Raw genomic sequence first — 21,191 nt, forward strand, 5'->3', positions numbered from 1 at the left:
AATACAGAGAAAATTATATCATTTCCATGAATGATTTTTAAATGTGAACAGTTAGAATGAATAAAGCAAGAATGTAAAGCTAGGCTTGGTTATCCTGCTATATCTGCTGTATGAAGAAATGCAAATCAGCAATTGTAAAGACTCTTAGAAATCATGCAATGCACAAACCGAGTTAATTTCATATAACCTTGTGTTTCCCACTTGTTCTGTGATCGTAGGGAATCTATTAATATCTTCTGGGACACTAGAAGTCTGCAAAACATAATTTGGGAAACGCTATATGTATTTGAACACCATTAATTCAGATACATAGGGTGCAAACATTTGCGTTGCCAAAATCTTAACGTACAGAATCTTTAAAGAATGTAATAAACTTATACTTTCTTTTTTTTTTTTTTATGGAGAAACAAGGTCTCACTCTGTTGCTCAGGCTGGAGTGCAGTGGCGTGATCATAGCTCTCTGCAACCTCTAACCTGAGTTCAAGTGATCCACCTGCCTTAGCCTGCTGAGTAGCCATGACTACAGGCTGACACCATCATACCTAGCTAATTTTATTTTTTGTAGAGATATGGTCTCACTATGTTGCCCAGGCTGGTCTCAAACTCCTGGCCTAAAGTACATTCTTTAGTAAGTTAAAATACTTGCTTTTTTATGATAGTCTTGAAAAAAAGCTAAAATACTAATTGGCTGAGCTAGAAAGGACCCAAGTGTTTTTTAAACTATGTTCTTTTTTTTTTTTTTTCCTCCTGAGACGGAGTCTTGCACTGTCGCCCAGGCTGGAGTGCAGTGGCACAATCTCGGCTCACTGCAAGCTCCGCCTCCGGGTTCACGCCATTCTCCTGCCTCAGCCTCCTGAGTAGCTGGGACTACAGGCACCCGCCACCATGCCCAGCTAATTTTTTTTGTATTTTTAGTAGAGACAGGGTTTCACCATGTTAGCCAGGATGGTCTCGATCTCCTGACCTCATGATCCGCCCGCCTCAGCCTCCCAAAGTGCTAGGATTACAGGCGTGAGCCACCACGCCCGGCCTAAACTACGTTCTTTATCAGATGTTTTCCAAATATTTTCACCCAGTCTGTGGTTTACCTTTTCAGTCTCTTCATAATATCTTTTGAACAGCAGAAGTGGGGTTGGGTGCAGTGGCTCACGCCTGTAATCCCAGCACTTTGGGAGGCCAAAGTGGGAGAATCGCTTGAGCCCAGGAGTTCAAGAGCAGACTAAGCAACATAGTTAGACCCTGTCTCTAAAAATTACAAGAAAATTAGCCAGATGTAGTTGTGGTTGTGTGCCTGTGGGCCCAGCTACTCGAGAGGCTGAGGTAGGAGGATTGCTTGAGGACAGGAGTTTGAGGCTACAGGGAGCCATGATTGCACCACTGTACTCCAACCTAGGAGATAGAGCAAGGCCCCATCTAAAAAAAAAAAAAAAAAAATTTTTTTTTTTTAATTTTTTTTTATTTATTTATTTTTGCGACAGGGTCTCGCTCTGTCAACAGGCTGGAGTGTAGTGGCGCGATCTTAGCTCACTGCAACCTCGGCCTCTCGGGTTCAAGCGATTCTCCTGCCTCAACTTCCTGAGTAACTGGAGACTACAGGTGCACGCCACCTCACCCAGCTAATTTTTGTATTTTTAGTACAGACAGGGTTTCACCATGTTGGCCAGGATGGTCTCGATCTCTTGACTTTGTGATCCACCCACCTCGGCCCCCCAAAGTGCTGAGATTACAGGTGTGAGCCACCATGCCCATTCTACATTTTTCTTTTATGAATGTGGCATCTGAGAAGTCTTCGCCTAAATAAAGGTCACGAGGATTTTCTCGTATGCTTTCTTCTAGAAGTTTTATAGTTTTAGGTTTCCAAATTCTTTTTTAATGTAATTTTCTATGCACGGTCTGGTACTTTTGCTTTACTGAATCCATAATTTAAATTTAGTTTTATAACTTGCTTTTTTTCCTCTCATTATTATACCATGGTATTTTCATATCAGTAGTTAATTCTTTTGAATACCTACATGGCATTCCATCAAAGAATGTATTACAGTTGTTTAGCTTTCTTCTCATGTTGGATAGTTAAGTTGTTATCTGTTTTTTCCTATTATTAACAATGTTCCAAGATTTGTTTTAAAATACAGTTGAAATTTTGGTTTTTATAAATTATTTTATTTTATTTTATTTATTTTTATTTATTTATTTATTTGAAATGGAGCCTCACTCTGTCACTCAGGCTGGAGTGCAGTGGTGCAATCTCGGCTCACTGCAACCTCCGCCTGCCAGGTTCAAGCAATTCTTCTGCCTCAGCCTCCCAAGTAGCTGGGACTACAGACACGTGCCACCACGCCCTGCCAATTTTTTATATTTTTAGTAGAGACAGGGTTTCACCATATTTGCCAGGCTGGTCTCGAACTCCTGATGTCAGGTGATCCACCCTCCTCAGCCTTCCAAAGTGCTGGGATTACAAGCATGAGCCACTGCGCCCAGCCAAGATTTGTTTTAAAATTCAGTTTAAATTTTGGTTTCGGCCGGGCACAGTGGCTCACGCCTGTAATCCCAGCACTTTGGGAGGCCGAGGCGGGTGGATCACCTGAAGTCAGGAGCTCTAGACCAGCTTGGCCAATATGGTGAAACCCTGTCTCTACTAAAAATACTAAAATTAGCTGGGCATGGTGGCAGGTGCCTGTAATCCCAGCTTTTCGGGGCGGGGGCTGAGGCAGTAGAATCACTTGAACCCAGGAAGTGGAGGTTGCAGTGAGCCGAGATCGTGCTGTCGCACTCCAGCCTGGGGGACAAGAGCGAGACTTGGTCTCAAAAAAAAAAAAAAAATTTTTTTTGGTTTCTATAAATTATTTTATAATGAAGCATTTCATCCTTGTATGTTTTGAGGCACACTTAAAACTTAAAAGTTTTGATATAAAGTTTTGACTTTTCTTGTTCAGATATATGATGAAAATGTTAGGGAAAAGATGATGTAAACAATTACTACTTTAAAAATTTTAAATAACTTTCTATCTTCTGTCATAACCATATTGGATTATGCTCCCCTCCTGGTTCAAACAGTCATAATAGGCCTCATTAGACAGCTCTGATTTTACCAATTATTTCTTTTAATTCCTCAATTTATATGATTTATTTTGACTTCTCTTTCAGCCCCTCCCACTTTTTAAGTCTCTGCAAAAAAAGACTATTTGATCTCTGTAATGAGATTATAATACTACCTAAATGCATAGTTAGATTTCTGAAAGATCATTTCTGTTAACATCCCATGTGCTGATTTTTTTTTAATTACATGGCATAAATTTAGGGGACAAAAATTTCATGTTTTTTTATTATTTTAATGCCATTTTATTTTTTCATGACAGATTCAAAAGCTTTGTGACAGAGTAGCTTCATCTACTTTATTGGATGATCGAAGAAATGCTGTTCGTGCTCTCAAATCATTATCTAAGGTTTGTAACTTTGTAAATGTTTTAAGTTTCTTAAGTTGGATATTAGTTACTTTAGTAACATTTTTATTTTTTATGTGCAGAAATATCGCTTGGAAGTAGGTATACAAGCTATGGAACATCTTATTCATGTTTTACAAACAGATCGGTAAGTCTCTGTTTAATGATTTTTTTCCCTAATTTTTCTTGAACTTTTGTTTTAGAGTCAGCATCACTATTCCAAAAGATTGCTTTTTTTTGGTATTTTTTGGTAGAGATGGGGTTTGCCACGTTGCCCACGCTGGTCTCAAACTCCTGGGCTCAGGCGATCTGCCCACCTTGGCCTCCCAAAGTGCTGGGATTACAGGTGTGAGTCACTGTGCCTGGCCTGAAAAGTTGTTGACATACTAAAGCTATTAAGTTTTTACTTCAGATGTCATTTCGATAAAGATTTATTGGACACTGAGTGCAAGCCCCTGTGTTAAGCATAAAACAGATATATAAAAATGGGATAAAGCAACTCTTTAATGCCTTAAGATTTTGAGTTTGAACTAGGCAAGTGGTATTCATTTACACTGGGCAAGTAGATATTCATTTATGTATAATATACATATTTTGATATTCAGACTTGCTTTTTTAAGAGAAATAAACTGCAGTAATAAGAGTTAAGTGTTAAATATGAGCCTGTCTTAAGAGAAAGATTGCTAGGTATGGTGGCTCAAGCTTGTAATTCCAGCACCTTGGAAGGCTGAGGTGGGAGGATTGCTTGAGCCCAGGAGTTCGATACCAGTCTGGGCAACATAAAAAATAAAAATTAGGTAAGGCACGGTGGCTCATGCCTGTAATCCCAGCACTTTGGGAAGCCGATGCAGGTGGATTACTTGAGGTCAGGAGTTCAAGACCAGCCTGGCCAAATGGTGAAACCCTGTCTCTACTAAAAAAATAACAAAAATTAGCCAGGCCTGGTGGTGCATGCCTGTAATCCCAGCTACTTGGGAGTCTGAGGCGGGAGAAATCACTTGAACCTAGGAGATGGAGATTACAAATCGCGCAACTGCACTTCAGCCTGGGCAACAGAGCAAGACTCTGTCTCAAAAAAACAAGATAAATAATAAAATAAAAATTAGCTGGGAGTGTTGTCACATACCTGTGGTCCCAGCTTCTCGGGAGGCTGAGGTGGGAGGATCACTTGAGCCCAGGAAGTCAAGGCTGCAGTGAGCAGTGATCATACCACTGTACTCCAACCTGGGCAGCAGAGTGAGACCTTGTCTCGAAAAAATAAATATAAATTTAAAGAAAAAGAAACATCATGTAGCCCATTTTTAGCTCTTTCAATTTTTTTTTTTTTTTTTTTTTTTTTTTTTGAGATAAAGTCTCGCTCTGTCGCCTAGGCTGGAGTGCAGTGGCTTGATCTCAGCTCACTGCAAGATCCACCTCCTGGGTTCATGCCATTCTCCTGCCTCAGCCTCCCAAGTAGCTGGGACCTGTTACAGGCACCCGCCACCACGCCCGACTAATTTTTTGTATTTTTAGTAGAGACGGGGTTTTACCGTGTTAGCCAGGATGGTCTCGATCTCCTGATCTCGTGATCCACCTGCCTCGGCCTCCCAAAATGCTGGGATTACAGGCGTAAGCTACCATGCCCAGCTTTTTTTTTTTTTTTTTTCCAGATGGAGTTTCGCTCTCGTTGCCCAGGCTGGAGTACAGTGGTACGATCTAGGCTCACTGCAGCCTCTGCCTCCTGGGTTCAAGCAATTCTCCTGCCTCAGCCTTCCGAGTACCTGGGATTACAGGCATGCACCACCATGCCTGGCTAATTTTGTATTTTTAATGGAGATGGGGTTTCTCCATGTTGATCAGGCTGGTCTCGAACTCCTGAACTCAGGTGATCCACCCACCTCAGCCTCCCAAAGTGCTGGGATTACAAGTGTGAGCCACCACACCTGGCCCTCAATTTCTTTTTAAGAGATTTTATCTCCATCTTTGGTTTTCATTAACTGTGCATGGATAGCTTCCAGATCTTAGCTACAGTTGAATGTGTCTTACAAGTTTTAGCTGTGCATCATACATTTCTATTCTACCGAGATCTCTCATAAGCCTCTCAAATTCAAAGTGTTCAAAGTTAATTTATCTCTGGTCCTCCAATCCTTCTAGGCTTTCCATACCCCCTTCAACCACTTTTACCCTAAGTTCATCTCAGTCGTGAGCATCTTTCCATTCAAGCGAGAAACTGGAGGTTTCTTAGGGAACTCATTCCTCTCCCGAACCCATCATGCCTACACAGGCCAAAAAACAGCTAGAGTCCATTATTTTCTTTCCATTTCCTTTTTTGGCCTTAGTTCTGGCTCAATGTCAATCACTTAAATAATTTCCATAGCCTCTGTGTAACAAATTACTTCAAAACTTAGTGGTTCAAAATAAAATATTTATCATCTCATAGTTTCTGTGGATCAGGAATTGAGGAGCAACTTAACTAAGTGGGCTCAGGGTCTCTCGTGAGGTTGCCATAAAGCCATCAGCCAGGTCTGCAGTCATCTGAAGGCTTGACTGGGGCTGGTGGATCTGATTCCAAGATGTCTTACATTGCTATTGGCAAGAGGCCTCAGTTCCTCACCATGTTTTTCTCTTGGTAAGGCTGTTTGATATGGTAACTGCTCTCCCAGAGCAAACTATCCTAGAGAGAGAAAAATAGAAAGCCACAATGCCTTTTATAACTCAATCTCCAGAGTCATGTACTGGCAATCCCATCATATTCTAGTTGTTAGAAGCAGGTTAATAAGTACAGCCTTTATTTAAGGAGAGGAGAATTAGGCTTCACTTTTTTGAAAAGAGGTGAATCAAAAAGTTTTAGACATAATTTAAAACAATCATCATCTCCAAAGTATTATTTTCCTCCAGTCTCTTTGTATTTCCATTCAGTCTATATGTTGCAAGAATTATCCTTCTGAAATGCACATCTTCAGTCATTCTCTCATTTAATGCATTTCACCAGTTCAGTGAAGTGTGAAGTTCATGTTTCTCAAACAAAGCTAAAGATATAAGCTTTTTAAAGATCTCTGTACTGTCTGTCTAACCTCGTAGACTAGTTTTCAGTTATATTTCAGTTTTGCCCAGCTGCTTGTCCGTAACAGGACCTTTTTTCTTCTCCCCAGACAGTGTAACTCAAATTGACTACCTTTTCAAAGCCACTAAGTCTAATGCATTTGAATAAGTGAATTGGATGCGTCAGGACTGTGTTATTAACATCATAGTAGGTAACTGTGGTAGACAGAATTATGGCCTCCCAAAGATATCTATATCCTAATCAACAAAACCTGTGAATGTTACCTTAGATAGTGAGAGAGACTTTGCAGATATGATTAAGTTAAGGACTTTGAGATGAGAAGATTATTCTGGATTACCCTAGTGGACGTAGTGTTATCACAGGGTCCTTAGAAGTAGAACAGGAAAAGGCTGGGCGCGGTGACTCATGCCTGTAATCCCAGCACTTTGGGAAGCCGAGACGGGCAAATCACGAGGTCAGGAGATCGAGACCATCCTGGCTAACACGGTGAAACCCCGTCTCTACTAAAAATACAAAAAATTAGCCGGGAGTGGTGGCAGGCACCTGTAGTCCCAGCTACTCGGGAGGCTGAGGCAGGAGAATGGCAAGAACCCAGGAGGGGGAGCTTGCAGTGAATCGAGATCGCGCCACTGCACTCCAACCTGGGCGACAGAACAAGACTCCGTCTCAAAAAAAAAAAAGTAGAACAGGAATGCAGAAGAGGAAGTCAGAGTGCAGTGATAGAAAAAAAGGACTCAACCTGCTCTTGGTGGCTTTGAAAATGGAGAGAAGGAGCCATGAGCCGGAGAATGTGGGTAGCCTTTAGAAGAGCTGGAAAAAAGAAGCAGATTAGTGTGATGATTATACATACTTATAATCTTCTTTATTCTATGAGTGTTAAATCACACGCATATTTTATTACTGAGTCTTATAAAGTTAATGATGAAATGATTAACATCTCAATATGGAAAATAGAATGCATCGCTTATGTAAAGTGGTCTTTATTGTCTTTTTTTTTTTTTTTTTTTTTTTGAGACAGTTTCACTCTTGTTCCCCAGGCTAGAGTGCAATGGCATGATCTCGGCTCACCACAGTCTCTGCCTCCTGGGTTCAAGTGATTCTCCTGCCTCAGCCTCCTAAGTAGCTGGGATTACAGGCACCTGCCCCATGCCCAGCTAATTTTTTGTATTTTTAGTAGAGATGGGGTTTCTTCATGTTGGTGAGGCTGGTCTCAGGTGATCCACCTGCCTCGGGCTCCCAAAGTGCTGAGATTACAGGTGTGAGCCACCACACCCAGCCCCCTATAACCATCTTAAGGAGAGACCACTCATTCTCCTAACTCCCATACTCAGGGCCCAAAACTTGTCTCTCACTGATGTTTTCAAACCATGATACCTCAATGGTTTTTTTAAATTGAGATATAATTTATATATCATGAAGTTCACTCTTTTAAAGTATACATTTTAGTGTTTGTAATATATTCACAAAATTGTACAACCATCACCACTCTCTAATTCCAGAACATTTGCGTCGTGCCAAAAAGAAATCCCATATTCATTATCCGTCATTTTCTATTCTCCTCCCCCACCCCCTCTCGCATACTTGGCAATCACTAATCTACTTTCTGTCTTTATAGATTTGACTGTTGTGGACATTTCATATAGATGGAATTATACCATATGTGTCTTTTGTTTCTAGCTTCTTCGACAGCATAATATTTTAAGGTTCATCCATGTTGCAGCATGTATTAGTACATCATTCTTTTTTATGACTGAATAATCTTTTCTGTAGTTCTACCACATTTCGTTTACCCATTCATCAATTGTTGGACATTTTGGGTATTTCCACTTTTTTGCTATTATGAGTAATGCTGCTATGAACATTCATGTACTGCTTTTTGTAAGGACATATGTTTTCATTTCACTGTGTTCTGTATCTAGCAGTGCAGTTGCTGGGTCATGGGATAAGTTGTTTAACTTTTTGAGGAATTGCCAAACTCTGTTCACTACAGCGTATAAATACTTGTATAAAATGGCTATAACATTTTATACTTCTATCAACAATGTATGAAGGTCCCAATTTTCTCTGTATTCTTACCAGCACTTGTTATTGACCTTTATTAAAAAGTCACCATCCTAGTAGGTATAAAGTGGTGTTTAATTTCATTTTTTTTTTTTTTTTTTGAGATGGAGTCTCGCTCTGTTGCCCAGGCTGGAGTGCAGTGGCGCAATCTCTGCTCACTGCAGCCTCCACCTCCCGGGTTCAAGTGATTCTCCTGCCTCAGCCTCCCCGGTAGCTGGGATTACAGGCATGCGCCACCATGCCCAGCTAATTTTTGTATTTTTAGTAGAGATGGGATTTCACCATGTTGGCCAGGCTGCTCTCAAACTCCTGACCTCACGTGATCCACCCGCCTTGGCCTCCCAAAGTGCTAGGATTACAGGTGTGAGCCACTGCGCCCCACCTCATTTTCTTTTTTTTTTTTTTTTTTGTGAGATGGAGTTTCACTCTTGTTGCCCAGGTTGTGGTGACAACCTCCGCCTCCTGGGTTCAAGTGATTCTCTGCCTTAGCCTCCCAAGTAGCTGGGATTACAGGCATGCATCTACCACTCCCAGCTAATTTTTTGTGGAGATGGAGTTTCTCCATATTGTTCAGGCTGGTCTCGAACTCCTGACCTCAGGTGATCCGCCCACTTCGGCCTCCCAAAGTGCTGGGATTATAGGCATGAGCCACCGCGCCCACCCCAGCCTCATTTTCTAATTGTAGTTTTGATTTGCATTTCCCCAATGACTGAAGATGTTGACCATCTCTTCATGTTATTATTGGCCATTTGGAGAAATGTCTATTCATATCCTTTGCTCATTTTTAATTGGGTTACTTGTCTTTCTGTTTTTTGTTTGTTTCTTGAGACGGAGTCTCACTCTGTCGCCCATGCTAGAATGCAGTGTCGGGAGCTCAGCTGACTGCAGCCTCCGCTTCCCGGGTTCAAGCATTTCTCCTACCTCTGCCTCCCAAGTAGCCGGGGTTATAGGCATGCACCAGCACACCCTGCTAATTTTTGTATCTTTAGTAAAGATGGGGTTTTGCCATGGTAGCAAGGCTGGTCTTGAACTCCTAAGCTCAAGCAATCTGCCCACATTGGCCTCCCAAAGTGCTGGAATTACAGATGTGAGCCACTGCACCTGGCCTACTTGTCTTTTTTATTGTAGAGCTATATATATATGTATTTTCTAGATGCGTTTCTTATCTTGGCTCACGACAACCTCTGCCTCCCCAATTTAAGCGATTCTTGTTCCTCAGCCTCCCAAGTAGCTGGGATTACAAGTGTGTGCCACTATGACCGGCTAATTTTTGTATTTTTGGTAGAGACGGGGTTTCACCATGTTGGCCAGGCTGGTCTCGAACTCCTGACCTCAAATGATCCACCCACCTCGGCCTTTCAAAGTGCTGGGATGACAGGTGTGAGCCACCGCACGCGGCCAAACATTTTAAAATTTTGATGAAGTTTAATTTCTCTGCTTTATCTTTTGTTGCTTGTGCTTTTGGTGTCATATCTAAGAAACCATTGTCTCAGGTTGTAAGGATTTAAGCCTGTGTTTTCTTCTAAGAGTTCCATAGCTTTAACTCTTACTTATATTTAGGTCTTTCATCCATTTTGAGTTAATTTTTATCTATAGTGTGAGATGGTGCCCAATTTCATTCTTCTGTATGTTGATACCTAGCTGACCCAGCACTGTTTGTTTAAGAGACTTTCCCTTCCTCATTAAAGGGTCTTGGCACTTTTACTGAAAATTAATTGAAATGAACATTACTGTTTATTTCTAGACTGTCAATTCTGTTTTATTGATCTATGTGTCTATATCACAGTGCCACACAGTCTTTTTTACTGTAACTTCTTAGTAAGTTTTGAAATTGGAAAGTGTGAGATCTTCACCTTTCTCCTTCATTTTCAAGATTGTTTTGGCTATTCTGGATCCCTTGCATCTCCATATGACTTTAATGATTAGCTTGTCAATTTCTGCAAAAACAGCAGTTAGGATTTTGATAGGGATTATGTTAAATCTGTGACTCAAGTTGGGATATATTACTCTTTTCCTATTCATGAACACAGCATATCTTTTTATTTATTTGGGCCTTAAGTAGTTTCTTTCAACAGTGTCTTGTAGTTTTCCATGTACTAGTCTTATTCTTCTTTAGTAAAATTTACCACTGCCAAGTATTTAATCCCCACTGATCTTATGGGGAAAGCATTTAGTTTTCCACTGTTGTATGTATTCGTTGTGGGATTTTCATAGGTGCCTTTTATTGTGTTGAAGAAGTTTTCTTCTATTCCTAGTTTCTCAATAGTATCTTAAAAGATGACCCTCAACATTTCTGAAAAACAAAATAATTTTTAAGATGGAATCTCGCTCTGTCACCCAGACTGGAGTGCAGTGGCACGATCTTGGCTCAATGCAACCTCCGCCTCCCGGGTTCAAGCAATTCTTCTACCTCAGCCTCCCAAGTAGCTGGGATTACAGATGCGCACAACATGCTCAGCTAATTTTTGTATTTTTAGTAGAGACAGGGTTTCACCATGCTGGCCAGGCTGGTCTCGAACTCCTGACCTCAGGTGATCTGCCCGCCTCGGCCTCCCAAAGTGCTGGGATTACAGGCATGAGCCACTGCACCCAGCCTGTGAGTCACCACGCCTAGCGTGTACTTTCTAATTTTATAAATAGTATGTGTTTACCATAAGATTTTTTTTGTTTGTTTTTGAGACAGTCTCACTCAGTCGCCCAGGCTGGAGAGCCGTGGCATGATCTCAGCTTACAGCAACCTCGGCTTCTCGTGTTCAAGCGATTCTCCTGCTTCGGCCTCCCAAGCAGCTGGGATTACAGGTGCCCGCCACCACATGCAGCTAATTTTTGTATTTTTAGTGGAGACGGGGTTTTGCCATGTTGGCCAGGCTGGTCTTGAACTCCTGACCTCAAGTGATTGTCGTGCCTCAGCCTCCCAAAGTGCTAGGGTTACAGGCGTGAGCCACCATGCCCAGCCACCATAAGAATTTTTTTTTTTTTTTTTTTTTTTTTTTGAGACGGAGTTTTGCTCTTGTTGCCCAGGCTAGAGTGCAGTGGCACAATCTCGGCTCACTGCAACCTCTGCCTCCCTGGTTCAGGCTATTTTCCTGCCTCAGCCTCCCGAGCAGCTGGGGTTACAGGCATGCACCACCACACCCGGCTAATTTTGTATTTTTAATAGAGACGGGCTTTCTCTGTCTCTACTGTTGGTCAGGCTGATCTCGAACTCCCAACCTCAGGTGATCCACCTGCCTCAGCCTCCCAAAGTGCTGGGATTACAGGCGTGAGCAACCGCACTGGGCACCATAAGATTTTTTTTTAAGAAAATAATATATAAAGAAGAAAAACACTCTAGTAGTTGAACTAGAGATAACAGTTAATTTTCTTTATATTTTTAAGTCTACTTTGTTCCTCTAGATATGAACAGTTAGATTTTTATATGTGTATACATATATACACATACGTAAACATACATAGACACACATAAAATTAACTGAGTCGTGCTAGTTTTGCTGGTTTTAAAGTTGCACTTATTTTATAAATTTATAATGTTTTAAAATATACATAGATACAAACGTACACGTATATATTTTACTAAATGGGATAACTCTGTGCATAAATTTTTATATTTTTCCACTTGGTATTATATCAAGAATTTTTAAAATTATCATGTCACTACATATTCTTTGGAAATACCTTTTTTAGCTTCTCAGGGTTCAAAGTAAAAAAAAATACATTTTTAAAATTGCTGCCTTATATGTATGAATTTGCCATACTGTGTTTTTTTATTATTGAGCATTTAGGTTGCTTCTAAATTTTCACAATTAGAAATAAAACTTTACACGTTTTTTACAGTTTGCACTCTGATATTTTCTTAGAGTAGGCCTTTAGAAATGGAATTTTCTAAAATTGCCAAATAACTAAAAATGGTCATAACATTTTACACTCTCATCAGCAGTGTATAAGTGTAATAATTTCTTTTTTCCAGTTCGGATTCTGAAATAATAGGTTATGCTTTGGACACACTGTATAATATAATATCTAATGAAGAAGAAGAAGAAGTAGGTAAGTTTCCAGTTATTTTTACTGTGTTTTCTGTACATAAAATCAACTGGGTTGTGCTAATTTTGCTGGTTTTAAAGTTGGACTTACTTTATAAATGTATAAGTTTTTTTACTTTTTTCATTAAAAAATTTAATAAACACATAGGCTTAGATCTAGAAAAGTGTCTTTAGGATGATTGCTTTGTGTGTAAGTCGGAACATTATAGTGAGATGAAATAAGATCCTTCTTTTTAAGTAATATTTTTGCCTGCTTGTGTTTGGTTTTAGTTAGGCAGTATGCATATTAGCCAGTTCTGGATTAAATAATTATTTATGGCTATTGATTGAAAATATATATTATTATCTAGTGAGCAATATAAAATTAGAGGGTTTTTCCTAATAAATACTTAAACTTTTTACATAGGACTTACGTTAATTTATAAAGTGCAACAATTTCTTAAATTTAGATTTTTTTTCTTTACATTATGTCTGTTTGGTGAACATTGCTATAAATCGGTTTGAAATCCACACATTTCTTTGGCACATTCATTTTCTTTTTTGTTTTAAAATACTTGCGCACTTAACGTAACGTTATCTGTCTTTTATTTATTGTCACTGTGTGAAGCTTGATTGGAAGTCTGTATACATTTTGTCCTGTGTACATTTTGTTCTATATGTTGCAAAACATATGCAGTAACATTTCACAATTCTGTTGAAGAGTGTATTTGTCATATCAAATTGGCTGTTACAGTAGGACATAGTAGATTTTTCCTTATTCTGTAAAGTCAGAACAGTGGATATATTCATACATTTTATAAATCTTAATTTAGACTGAAGTTATATATCTCTCAAAATTCTGAGTAGACAAATAATAAAGAAGTATAGATACATATTTACTTTGCTCATATTTTATTAAAATAAAAGTAGAGCAGGAATATATGTCAATATTAACTTCACAGAATACTAGTATTGAGAACATCTGAAACTGGATCATGTTGCATAGTCACAATTTCTTAGACATAAATATCCTTTTTAAAAAACTTTTATTTTGGCTGGGTGTTATGGCTCATGTCTGCAATCCCAGCACTTTGGGAGGCTGGAGTGGAAGGATTGCTTGAACCTAGGAGTTCGAGACCAGCCTGGGCAACATAAGTGAGACCCCACCTCATTAAAAAAAATTTTTTTTAACGAATTTCTCCATGGTATCTATCCTATAGCTTAACTTTATTAATTTCTTAAGGGTGAAAAATATTTAGTAAATGTAATTTGGTACCCATGGAAAAAGAGGTTGTCAGTCACATGACAATACATAGATACAATACACACAAGAATATACTTTGAAGAAAAAGATACTTATTTTCCCTAATTATTTCTACAATGAGAAAATTAGATGCAACGCAGTTGTTCAAATACATTTCAAAAAATTACAGTCTTTTCTTTCCTTTTGTCCCCCTTAGTTGTTTCAGATTAAAAATTTAGCTCTTTTTCTAGTTAATTTGATGGGGTAATTTTTTCTGTTCTTAAAAAAATGTGTAGCAACAATATTTTTTAGTTAGGAGGTTTTTTTTTTTTGTTATAAATTTATAATCATGTTTAGAGCCCACCTGTTTCATTTTTCTTTGTGTTTTTAGGCTCTGTAATTTAGCATCCAAAAATGATCCTTTGGATAAACAGTAATAGAATCACTTTTATTAAGGAAGGACCTTTTTTTTTTTTTTTTTTTTCCCTGAAAATTTAGTCGTCCTGAAAGAGTCAGTTAAAAAGTAGACATTGGGCCGGGCACGGTGGCTCACGCCTGTAATCCCAGCACTTTGGGAGGCCGAGGCGGGTGGATCACTTGAGGTCAGGAGTTCGAGACCAGCCTGGCCAACATGGTGAAACCTTGTCTTTACTAAAAATACAAAAATTAGCTGGGCATGGTCGCACACACCTGTAATCCCAGCTACTCAGGAAGCTGAGGCAGGAGAATTGCTGGAACCCAGGAGGCACAGGTTGGAGTGAGCCAAGATCGTGCCACTGCACTCCAGCCTGGGTAACAGAACAAGACTCTGTCTTAAAAAAAAAAAAAAATAGGCCAGGCGTGGTGGCTCACACCTGTAATTCCAGCACTTTGGGAGGCCAAGGCGGGTGGATCACCTGAGGTCAGGAGTTCGAGACCAGCCTCACCAACATGGTGAAACCCTGTCTCTACTAAAAATACCAAAATCAGCTGGGCGTGGTGGTGCACACCTGTAATCCCAGCTACTCAGGAGGCTGAGGCAGTAGAATCGCTTGAACCCGGAAGGCGGAGGTTGCAGTGAGCCGAGATCGCACCATTGTACTCCAGCCTGGGCAACAGAGGGAGACTCTGTCTCAAAAATAAAATAAAAATAAAAAATAAAAAGTAAAAATAAAAATAGACATTGAGACATGTCCTTCAGTTCTGTTATTGATACTTTGCTTTTATTGCTTTATGAAATGTAATTCTTAGCTGACATAACGAACTACATTTTAGAGTTCTTTAGGACTATTTTACAACCGTCTAATGATAATAAATCTGTCTCCTAGTCCTAAAAATATAGCATATGCTAAATCTCTTTTAGTATATCTGAGGTATTTGACCAAAGTAAATATGGATCTCTTCTTCCAAAGGATTATGTAGCTTATTAAACATTTTTAAGCTCCTATTTTATTGTGTATACTACTACATTAAAAAACTGTTGTCTTTATCACCTGCTTTTTATTTATTTATTTTTGTCTACCTTTTCAGATGATGTTGAAGGTAAAAGATTGCATTTACATATGCATGATGCCTTTAGGCATAGTTTCTGATAATATAAAAGGACACTGTCAAGTACTGTTTCTTCTGGCTGGTAAAAAAAAATCTGAAATTTGTTTTACTATATAAGAATTCTTTAATTGAAGAGGAATATTTAATAAATTTACATTACTATTATTTCTGCAGCTACTAAATCTGTTTACTGTCCAGAACACATAAAATATTCTAGCACACCTTTAAATAAAATTAAAGCTTTTTCTGGCCAGGCGTGGTGGCTCACACTTGTAATCCCAGAACTTTGGGAGGCCAAGGCGGGCGGATCACTTGAGGTCAGGAGTTCAAGACCAGCCTGACCAGCGTGGTGAAACCCTGTCTCTACTAAAAATACAAAAATTAGCCAGGTGTGGTGGCTGGTGCCTGTAATCCCGGTTGCTTGGGAGGCTGAGGCAGGAGAATTGCTTGAACCCAGGAGACGGAGGTTGCAATGAGCTAAGATTGTGCCACTGCACGATCCAGCCTGGGCAACAGAGCATGACTCATCTCAAAAATAAATAAATAAATAAATAAATAAATAAAAATTAAAGCTTTTTCTGTGGTAGGACAATTTATTCAAAATTACTTTGTGTGTATTTCCTGGAAAAAAGTTTTTAGACAGTTCATTTAAAAATACTTGCCAAGTGCAGTGGTGCATGCCTGTAGTCCCAACTACTTGGGAGACTAAAGTGGGAAAATCATTTGAGCCCAGGAGTTCGAGGCTGCAGTGAGCAGTGATTGCACCTGTGAATACCCACTGCACTCAAGGCTAGACAACATAGTGAAACCCTGCCTCTAAAAAACAGCAGCAAAAAAAATCTATAAAAGTAATATTTGAATATGTATACATATATTTTTTACCTATATTCAGTAAGAACTGGAAGGTATTCTAGTTTGGAGAATGTATATTGATATTGTCCCTTTAAAATAATGCATACTCAGTAATGATGTTTTAGTTACTGACATTTCTTACATTAACTCATAGAACTCACTAATTTTTTTTATTTTCTTCTCTCTAATCTCTTTCAAGTTTCATTTGCTTTTAACATTGATATTTGTTTTCTTCATAACTAAAGTAACCAAGTTTTTTTGGTTTGTTTTGTTTTACCAATTTCCTTGAGGTGCTTAACTTTTTTAAATGAAGAAGGAAATATTCTTATCTAAAGCAGTGTTTAAAAGGTACATAACAAAGTTGCCTATATATAATAAAAATACTAACAAACTAACTTATTAAAGTATGAAGCATTACCTTTTGTGACATTTGAATCCCTTGTTTGACATCAGATGATACCAGAGCATTGTGCCTTGACTCTTGTCAAGCTGTTTCCTTGTTGGGTAGTAAAGATCAGTAGTTGTTTCTATTATTGTGATATCATGTTTGTAGAGAGCTTTAAAATCTATAGAGTCCTTTCATGTTTATCTTATGTAATCCTCATAGCAGCCAGTGAGGTAGGTGGTATTTTTCTACTTTCTAAAGATGAGAAAGAAAATGGAAGCCCAGAGATGATGTAACTTGTATCATTGAGTAAGTAGAAGAACAATTTTACATTTTTTTTTTTTTTTTTTTTTTTTAGACAGAGTCTCACTCTGTTGCCAGGCTAGAGTACAGTGGCGCAGTCTTGGCTCACTGCAACCTCTGCCTCCTGTGTTCAAGTGATTCTCGTGCCTCAGCCTCCCAAGTAGCTGGGATTAGCGCCACCACACCCAGCTAATTTTTGTATTTTTAGTAGAGACAGGGTATCACTATATTGGCCAGGATGGTCTCGATCTCCAGAATTCATGATCCGCCCTCCTTGGCCTCCCAAAGTGTTGGGATTACAGGCGTGAGCCACCACGCCCAGCCAGAACAATATTTTTAAATACATTTTTTCCTTCCTTTTTTTTTTTTAAGTATTTCTTAGATTTTTAATTCAATAAATTGTGGCCAGTTTTTCTTTATTTTTCTGACTGGGTTCTTTATTAAATCATATAATTCACAAAACTAGTTTATAGAATATTCAGATAAATGTTAAAAAGTATACATGTACCTGGCCAGGTACAGTGGCTCACGCCTGTAATGCCAGCACTTTGGGAGGCTGAGGCAGGCAGATCACAAGGTCAGAAGATCAAGACCATCCTGGCTAACACGGTGAAACCCCGTCTCTACTAAAAATACAAAAAATTAGCCAGGCGTGGTGGCGGGCCCCTGTAGTCCCAGCTACTTGGGAGGCTGAGGCAGGAGAATGGTGTGAACCTGGGAGGCAGAGCTTGCAGTGAGCAGAGATCGCGCCACTGCACTCCAGCCTGGGCGACAGTGTGAGACTCCGTCTCAAAACAAAAACAACAAAAAAAGTATACGTGTACCTGTTTAATTAACTACCAGTATAAACGAAGATTATTTGATATTTCTTCACTCTGAGTTAGGACTGTTTTTATTAGGATATCTCCTTTTATAAAGCAATTTCTTTTCTTCATAATATAGATTGTGAACTTAGTATAGAATAGAATTCCAAAGAGAAGATCCAGAAATGTTTTTAAATATTGTTTACACCTCTGGAAAAAGTTCTACTAGAAATACATTTTAAGAGTAAATGTATCTATGCATGTGTACTTAAATGTCAGTCATATAAACAGGCCTGAAAACTATCCAGAGCTATACAGACAGATGATGGTTCAACTTCATGATTTTTTGACTTAACGATGGTGTGAAAGCGATATACATTCAGTAGAATCTATACTTCGAGTACCCATACTACCATTCTGTTTTTTCACCTTCAGTACAGTATTCAGCAAATTACATGAGATAGTCAATACTTTATTATAAAATAGGATTTCTGTTATATTTTGCCCAGCTGTAGGATAATGTAAGTGTTCTGGGCACATTTAAAGTAGGTTAAACATATTAAATACATTTTCAACCTATGATATTTTCAGTTTATGATGGGCTTATCAGGACATAACCCCGTTGTAAGTTGAGGAGCATCTGTGTAAGTACTTAGAACGGGCATTTTTTTATTTTACATTCCCATCTTAAATTTATTTTTACTATGGTAACAAAGGGCCATTTCATTTTTATCTTATTTTTTCATTTACCTTACAATAAATGGTCATTTATAGGTTATAAATACACAATATAATATATAAACTATAGGCTATAAAAAACTTAGCTCTAAAGGTTGTAATCTAATGATTAATGATGAGAGAAGATGGTTTACTTGTTTCATGCCTTTGCTTACACGTATAATTGGTATAATTTCTCATGGTTCTAGTTTTTGTTCACAACTTTTAGATATTAGTATAGTAGTTTATAGTAGTTGTAGCTTAATTTACTGCTACACATAAAGCTTTGTGTATTACCTTAATTGCTTAGCTAATTTGGGGATACTTCATTAAAGTTCAGAAGTGCTGTCTTATGACTGTAACTTAAAAGAAATGGCGTATATCTCACACTTTTTAAAATTGACAGTGTTAAACCAGAAGGAACCATTGATCCTTGGAATAGGACCATATTTTACTAGTTCAATTCAAAATGTAAATTTAATTCTATACTGATAAGCTACAGCATATTATACCATATAGCTACAGAATAAATTAAATATATTAACTCTACTTCTTGCTAAGTTATTTGCTTGTGCCCAGTGCAAACACTGAATTAAACTTTTTCTGGTATTAGACCTGAGTTCCTTAAAGCATAGCACAGAAGTTCTAGAGAGTGTTCTGTATTAAAACGGGTTCATAGTTAAATAAACATAAATACTATATTCCCCTCTGAAGCTTCATAAAATTTACACTGGTATAGTAAGTGCTGAGAAGCCTGCAGTGAAAAATCCTATTCAACTTTGTTTAATCCAAATATATTTGTCCACAGGGGCTTACTTCTGCCATGTACCTATTAACATGCCACACCATCCTTTGTTTTGAAATATACTAACCAAGGCTTGGTTAGTTGTTTATGTTTACATATATAAAAATATTTCAGCATTTTAAAATTCATTTTAGGGGAAGAATCCATCAAGTCTTTATGTGGTTTTTTTTCTTCCTTTTTAGATTAGTTTATAATTTTTAATGGTTTCCCAAATGTCAATAACTATAATTTTTAGCTTTTCTCATGAGGTCACAAACTTTTGGCCCAAGGGCATTGTCTTTCTTGTAAGCAAGGCAGCATTTTAAGTAAGGTGAATAAGTTGCCACTTATAATTTGGGAGCTTGTGTCAATGTTTGTATTTTAGACTTCTTTTTTGAAAAAACCTGAAGATTGACAATACCTGGATCTGCATTCCTACATGGCAACAGGCAGCTGGAGTTGAGTAACTGCTGTTTTCCTTAGACAGGGCATATACTCCCCATCCTCTAATGTTAGCCTGCTTCACTCACTCACATTACTGTCTTTTGTTTATAGTCAAGTTTTCATTCTCTGCTATCTTCACACCACTGAGATAAAAAATAATTATGCTATAAATTACTTTCAAACACATGATTTTTAAAGTTATATGTCTCATTCAACAAATATGAATATATGCAAATGGAAAATAGCCCTACAAAGCACCCATGACTAAGTTAATATTGCTGTGATTTTAATTTCTAGAGGGAGACAATTCTGAGAGAGAATATTACTTGTCTTTTGAACATAGATTTCTCATGTATTTGGAGAACAATTTATTTCACATGCATTCCCCATGGGCCCTTTTTGTGTAATTTCTTTATCTGCTTTTTTATATATAGATAAAAAACTATCTATATACAGTTTCACTAGAATTTGGCTAACATCACCGTGATTTGTTAGGGTTCTGGGGTGGCTTAAAAAACAAGGTAGTTTCATTAGCCCACCAGCTCTTGTGAGATTTTATTGGGTACGTAGCATTTACCATACTGTGGGAATCAGGACTTCTGTTCATAGCTGATTCTAAAGATGAAAGTTTTCAAAAGATTCTACCAGCTCCCAAGTTCCCATTATCTTTTCCAATTTTTTCACAGTCTCCTTTTCCATCATCCTGTCAGTTTGTAAATAAAATGGGAAGGGTGTGCAGTTCTTGCTGCTTACCTGGTACCAGTTCTTTTTTTGTTTTTGTTTTTTCAACTCCGTTCATAAGTTCACCTTTGAGCTTTGAAAATCACAATTTACCAAGCAAGATTTTACCTTCAAGCGTGTGTAAGTAATTAGGACACAATTTTATCAGCTCACAAAGGAACAACAGGAAATCCTTTAAGCAGATCTGTAGCAGAGAATGTCCCTTGAATCCATTCTAGTTATGTTTGAGTATTAGGCTTCCTTATGATTATTATCAGGCCTTTGTAGCATCAACCCTCTGCCACCTTCACTTAATACCCTCAGTATATCTGTGATTATGTAATAACATGATAGCTTTCAAGTGTACTTTTGGTGTTTGTTTTTTGTTTGTTTGGTTGGTTTTTATCCTTTTATCCTCTCCTCTACCTGTTTTCCTGAAGTGGAAGTAGTGACTGCTTCCCGATATAATTCTTCTGAAGCCACCACTAACCTAAAATATAAAACTTCAATTAAAATACAGTGAATTTGCTTTTATTTAGAGTCCAATCATGAACTCAGTTACTTTTTTTGATAGTTTGCATATAACTTTTATGAGAAAGAGAGAAATATAAGGTAAAATATCAAGACTTACAACTTTCTGGAAATATAGGATATACTTTTTCTTACATCTTTTGCATCTTGGTGATAATACTTATTAATGATAACCTTATAAGAATCCAAAATTCTGAATCATCAAAGGAAGATTGTTAGGTTCTGTTTCATTTGAAAACTTAGTAATACATATATAGCTTATGTTGTAAATCTTACGACCATGGTTCTCAAGTGAGGGCAATTTACCCTCCTTTAC

General features: G+C 38.1%; 1 protein-coding gene across 2 annotated transcripts in view; it reads left to right on the forward strand.

Annotated features, from left to right (window-relative positions):
• Positions 1-21,191, forward strand: part of USO1 (USO1 vesicle transport factor) — a 93,402-nt gene that overhangs the window by 24,650 nt on the left and 47,561 nt on the right. For both annotated transcript variants that reach the window (XM_002814884.5, XM_063723459.1), the window contains exons 2-4: positions 3,357-3,443; positions 3,524-3,588; positions 12,512-12,588. In XM_002814884.5, coding sequence (XP_002814930.2) covers positions 3,357-3,443; positions 3,524-3,588; positions 12,512-12,588 — 229 coding nt within the window. The remainder of the gene's footprint in view (positions 1-3,356; positions 3,444-3,523; positions 3,589-12,511; positions 12,589-21,191) is intronic.

The sequence above is a fragment of the Pongo abelii genome, chromosome 3, assembly GCF_028885655.2.
Source record: "Pongo abelii isolate AG06213 chromosome 3, NHGRI_mPonAbe1-v2.0_pri, whole genome shotgun sequence".
Taxonomy (NCBI): Eukaryota; Metazoa; Chordata; class Mammalia; order Primates; family Hominidae; genus Pongo; species Pongo abelii.